This window comes from Arabidopsis lyrata (genome assembly GCF_000004255.2).
Source record: "Arabidopsis lyrata subsp. lyrata unplaced genomic scaffold ARALYscaffold_4, whole genome shotgun sequence".
Lineage (NCBI taxonomy): Eukaryota > Viridiplantae > Streptophyta > Magnoliopsida > Brassicales > Brassicaceae > Arabidopsis > Arabidopsis lyrata.
In genome coordinates this window covers 5,688,749-5,694,579 of record NW_003302552.1, presented here as the reverse complement: position 1 = coordinate 5,694,579, position 5,831 = coordinate 5,688,749, and the positions used below count along the sequence as shown (strand labels likewise).

General features: G+C 36.4%; 1 protein-coding gene across 1 annotated transcript; it reads left to right on the top strand.

Moving 5' to 3' along the window:
- The first annotated feature begins 2,612 nt into the window (after positions 1 to 2,612).
- LOC110229571 lies at positions 2,613 to 4,097 on the top strand. The gene is made up of 2 exons (XM_021030171.1): positions 2,613 to 3,395; positions 3,498 to 4,097. Exons 1-2 carry the CDS (start codon positions 3,177 to 3,179, stop codon positions 4,095 to 4,097), a joined length of 819 nt encoding a protein of 272 aa, XP_020885830.1. The 5' UTR covers positions 2,613 to 3,176.
- Positions 4,098 to 5,831: the final 1,734 nt, after the last annotated feature.

Sequence of the window (5,831 nt, the reverse complement as noted above, 5' to 3'; positions counted from 1 at the left end):
AACTTTTTAAAAGGAAACCATACTAAAATTTGTTGTATTTTGCAATAAAATGTTTAAAAGATACATTTAATTGTTATCATATAAGAAAAAAAAGAAAGGAAACGATACATGGTAACTAATGTTTACATACAAATAAGGAAATTAAAAGAAAATATAAAATTTTAAAGAAAAAGGAAAAAGACACATCATTTATGTCAAATAAAAGAGGAAAAAATGAAAATAATGTAGGTAAAAGGGGTCATTTGATGACATTAAAAACCATTTGAGCTGCTCTAATAAACTTAAGAGCATCAGCAACGGCAGTTCTTTAATTTCAGTTTCTAAACTCAAGTGTGAACACAAATCTAAGTGTGAACACAAAAATAATAAATATTTAAGAGAATATATACAAAATAGCCTTTGACTTGAAAAGAATTAAGAAACTAACTATGGGCTACATGAACTTGTCAGAGAGGTAGAGCAAATGACATCTTTAACCTTTATTCACTCTTTCTCTCTCTTTCGCTTATCTCCTTCTCTCCACCATTGTTAAACCTCAAATTTAATTTTCCTCATCATCAACATCACGCATCAACATCACGCTCAACTCCACCACAGACACCACAATCCTTGTTTTCTTTGACATTGCAACAGATCTCTAGAAAAATTCACTAATTTTGTAGGTTGTTTATAATTCTCAATTTTCCTCCATCTCTGTTGATCTCATGCGTTATATGTCTCCTTCCACCGTCGCATATCTCATTCGCTTCCATATTCTCTTACTTCTCTCTGATTTTAATATTCTCCGTAGCCCATCGTCATATGTTCTACAATTACCACACAAATCCTTTGACCCATACATCGTTTTTTTAGATCCAAATCTGTATTGAAAGTACAAGTAGTATTTTTGAAAATCGTGCTATTAAAAGAAATATCTATATATTTATCAATATCTCATGGTATTCAAAAGAATTACATGTATTTTTACTTAATTACATGTAATTTTCATGTTATTCAACGGAATACATATATTTTTCTTTTAGATACGTGTTATTTTTACTTAAATCGTGCTATTTTTAGAATTTTCATATTCTTTTTTCATAATTTTCACCACCAAAGGTCTTGTCTTTTCCATCATCATCTCCTCTGTAACCACCACCATCGTAAATCTATATTGAGAAATGCAAATAGTATTTTTAAAAATCATGCTATTAAAACAAATATCTATATACTTATCAACATTTCATGATATTCAACAGAGTCACATGTATTTTTACTTCAGTACATGTAATTTTCATGTTATTAAACATAATGCATATATTTTTATTTTAGATACGTGTTATGTTTACTTAAACCGTACTATTTTTAAAATTTTCATGTTTTTTTTTCCTTGATCTACCACTAGAGGTCTTATCTTCTTCATCATCACCTCCTATGTAACCACCACCATCGTATCAACCCCAACCACCACCGCCTTTACCAGATTTGTAACTTTCAATTCTTCATTCGCATTTACTACGGCCACCTCCTGATATGATCATGGAAAGCACAAAGGACATGGAACGTGATAAAGAGCTTGTAGCCGAGGAGGAGCTTGAAGCAGAGGAGCCGCTTGAACCTGAGGAGTATTTTGAACCAGAAAGTGAGCTCGTACCGGAGAAAGAGTATGGAAAAGATGTTATCTTAACCTCACTGGTTTTGATAAATGATCATCAAATGGGCATGTGTCTCATTTGTACTCTTTTTCCCTTGTCAAGTTTTGTCCCAATGGGTTTTCTTGACAAGGTTTTTAATGAGGCAAATGATTCACATTCAAATCACCCATTTGTTGATCCAGCCCTTGGAATAACATTCAGAAGTCTACCCCATGGAATATATATGGAGTCCAGCCCATTTTATGGTCATTACAAGCCCAAGAAGAGTCCAAACCAAGTTCTTAATTTGCTGGTCAAGAGGAGTGACGAAAATAGGAGTTCAAGAGTCATCTTTGAAGCCAAAGGGTCTTTTCTATTCAAATTCTATCTTTAATATTTTGTTAAGTTTCTAGACAGCCTTGGAGCTTGTTCCAAGACTTGTCTCTTTACATTCTCTTCTCTTCTTCTCCTTCTCTATATATTCTCTTGTAATCTCTTATGAGAACCTATCTTTCTTTTTTATCAAAAACCTTTTCTAAGAAGATCATCTTGTTGGTGTGTATATCCAGCAAAACCCTTAGTATCTTTTGGTGCGCATATCCAAAGGATCTAAGTTTCGGTATCGTGAAGCTCTTCCGCAAGCTTCTGTGATATCCATCGATTCATTCTCTCGTCTTTGAGTCGTGTGTCGTCTCTAGATCGAGATCATCTATCCATCATCACGGCTTCAGAGCCACTTCTATCCCTTGCTCAACTTTAGAGTGCCGAGTCCTCGGGAGGATCGTGTCAAGTGGTATCAGAGCACACTCTGAAAGTTGAGTATTCTATCTTGTCTGTTCATCTTCTTATTCCGTCTGTCATCTTGTTTTAATTTTCATAAATAATTGGTATTTGCTAAAATCGCGAAATCAACTGTCACGGGTTAGAAATTGAGTCTAGTATTTTGTAAAATTGTTTCTGGAATTTTCCTGCACGAGTTGATAATTTTTAGCATCCGAACAAGTCAAACTGTCGTGATTAGGGTTCTAGGAGAATTTTGTGGTATTTGAAGAGTCATTTCGTGTTTGTTTCAAAAAGAACTAGTTACTGGTGTTGTTTTGTTGTTTCTATTGCAGAAAGGATGGCTGAAACCAATGAGGAAGAGAGTAGCTACAATCGGAACAACAAACTTTTGACTGAAGCTATGAAGAAAATGATGAACACCGAATTGGAAGCTTTTCGCCAAGAGTTTCATCAGAATTTAAGATCTCCAAGGAGAAGCCAAGAGAGGCATGAGCAAATCACATATCAAAAAGAGGCAAAACCAAGGAGACCCCAGGAGAAACCTAATTGGAGAAGCAGATCAACCCAAGATCAAGCAAATAGTTACTACTACAATCGTGGTGATCAAAGACGTGTTGAGAAAGCTACCCCGCAACATAATGATGTGAAAAATTTAAGGCCGTGAAGAAAAGCCAAAAGGAAAGTCTAGCCTTAGCAAAAGAACAGTTCGAGGATGAACTTCTGAAGATTCTCAACGCTTACAATAAACCCAAGAAAGCTAAGTCAACATCTCAACCAAAGATGGTCACTGACGAAGTTGTAGTTCACAAGCAAAACCAAAAGGAAAGTCTAGCCTTAGCTAAAGAACAGTTCGAGGATGAGCTTCTGAAGATTTTCAACGCTTACAACAAACCTAAGAAAGCTAAGTGTGTTCTTCCTTCTAATTCAGAAAAAGCTAAGTTTGCTCTTCCTTCTAAATTTGTGAAAGATACGTGTGATCTTTCTGAGAAACCTGATTTTGTGCTTGAAAATGATCAACCTTGTGACAAACTAATCCTTTCCAAGCCAGTGCAACCGAGTAGTAATTTTTGTTTTTCACAGGTTATGGAAGAAGAATCTCAGGTGCTTGAAAATGATCAACCTTGTGACAAACTAATCCTTTCCAAGCCGGTGCAACCGAGTAGTACTTTTTGTTTTTCACAGGTTATGGAAGAAGAATCTCAGGTAGAAGTTCAAAGGAGTTTGCCATCGGTTGTTACTAATTTGGAGCAGCAAACTATCTTTGTTCCTGAACCAATCCTTGAGTCAAATGAGCATTATCAAAAGCACTGTAAGGAAGTTGATTTGGTTACAAAAAAGCTTAATGTGTTTGTTTTGATTTCTGCTCAAGATGAAAAACAATTTGGTTTGGAAAATGTGAAAGAATTTCGTGTTTCAAAATCTGTTTTTGACAAAATGATTCCAATTTTTGATACACTCACACTTGAAAAGCTCTTTAAGCCAAGATGTTTTCTGTTTGATGAGTTTCGTGAATTTAACTCGTCTTTGAGAATTTCTTTGTGTAGCAAAGCATTTGAGCTGTTTAGAATAAAAACCGAAAATGCATTGGTTAAAACTTTTTATGAGTTGCAAGAATCAAATTCGTTCAATGAGCTTTGCAAACCAACCTTGAAGGATTGTGTTTTTGGATTCTCTATTTCAAGTATAATGCATTTGTTCTGACCCATGAGTGCTGAAAAAGGAACACGAGCTATGGAGAAGAATAACTACATAGGAGAAGTGACATCAAGAAAAGGCACGTTCAAGGTTCCACTCCATATCCATGACGACTTGAGGAAAGCTGAAGGTGCACTAGACATAATGGCAATCAAAGAAAAGCCGCCGGATTTGCAGCAGCCTCAATCCCTTTACAAAGAACCCAAACAAGGAACCATGAGTGGAATTGGAGAATTAACTCAAGCTGAAGCAGTTCTGGTCCACAATCAATTATCTAAAGCTGAATACAATAGTGTAATCAAGGAGAAACCACCAGATGCTACACCACAAATTAAAACCCGAGATTGCACAATTTTGAGGCCAACCAAGAAGACTAATGATCGAGAGATAAGCACTCATCATTGGAATCAATCAAGAGATCTTCGTGAAGATTGTCAAGATCAATTTTCGCCAAAGTACACAAAAGAACGCATAGGCAAGCAATCAAATTTGTTTGTGAGGGCTAGTAAGGATTATGAAGACATGTTCTCGGAGGATAAACCTATAGGACTACCATCCATCCATGATGATTCTCAAAGCCACATTTGGAGACCAGGAGATTATCTAGGACGTTCAAGTCCTACACCTCACGAGATTTTGGTCATTTTACTTCACATGTTTCACGAGGAGCCTAAAATGGATCTTTCTTCATTGGATTCATTCCATACCTATCAATGGCGACCAGGAGAGTTTTTAGATACCTCTAGTGAGGAGGAGTTGGTCACCACCAATGCCTTGATCCAAGAAGAACCCCCGGATCCAACACCACTTTCATTAATCGTGATGATACCAAGCACCAAACACACTGCGAACCTTATTCAGGTAAATAACTCTTTCACTCGCTTGGTTTCTCATATTACAAGAACTGTTATTATGAGTTTATCAAATCTAGGAAACATCGAGAAAGAGTTAGATTTATTTAAAGAATATTTGGAACCAAACTCATGTCTTAGAACGCAAATAAAACATGAACATTTCAAAGATAATGCATTGATAAAAGCTGAGACATGTTTACTTGGTTATAGTGACTCCATGACTGTGATAACACACTTGCTCTTTGCAAAAGCTGTTGACAATATTTCAGGTACAAAAGAGGAGCCACCAGACTTAGAAGTTCTCTTGTCCAATCTCTATGAGAGGACGGGAATTGGAGTTGTTTTAATGCCAAGGATCGATTCTCCATCCGACCTAACAAGAAGAACAATCGACAATGCTTATGAACTTGAGCTGCAAGGTAAGTGTAATGTGAGTCCTAGCTTTAATGTTTCTGACTTGGTGCCGTATATTGTAGATCAAACGGATTTGAGGTCAAATCCTTTTCAAGAGGGAGGGGATGATATGATCATGGAAAGCACAAAGGACATGGAACGTGATAAAGAGCTTGTAGCCGAGGAGGAGCTTGAAGCAGAGGAGCCGCTTGAACCTGAGGAGTATTTTGAACCAGAAAGTGAGCTCGTACCGGAGAAAGAGTATGGAAAAGATGTTATCTTAACCTCACTGGTTTTAATAAATGATCATCAAATGGGCATGTGTCTCATTTGTACTCTTTTTCCCTTGTCAAGTTTTGTCCCAATGGGTTTTCTTGACAAGGTTTTTAATGAGGCAAATGATTCACATTCAAATCACCCATTTGTTGATTCAGCCCTTGGAATAACATTCAGAAGTCTACCCCATGGAATATATATGGAGTCCAGCCCATTT

What these genes read in the sequence shown, in the direction of transcription:
- LOC110229571 (XM_021030171.1), top strand. Translation starts at nt 3,177, where the DNA reads ATGGTCACTGACGAAGTTGTAGTTCACAAGCAAAACCAAAAGGAAAGT. An exon ending in TTTCTGAGAAACCTGATTTT is followed by an intron (nt 3,396 to 3,497) that starts GTGCTTGAAAAT and finishes GAAGAATCTCAG; the next exon opens with GTGCTTGAAAATGATCAACC.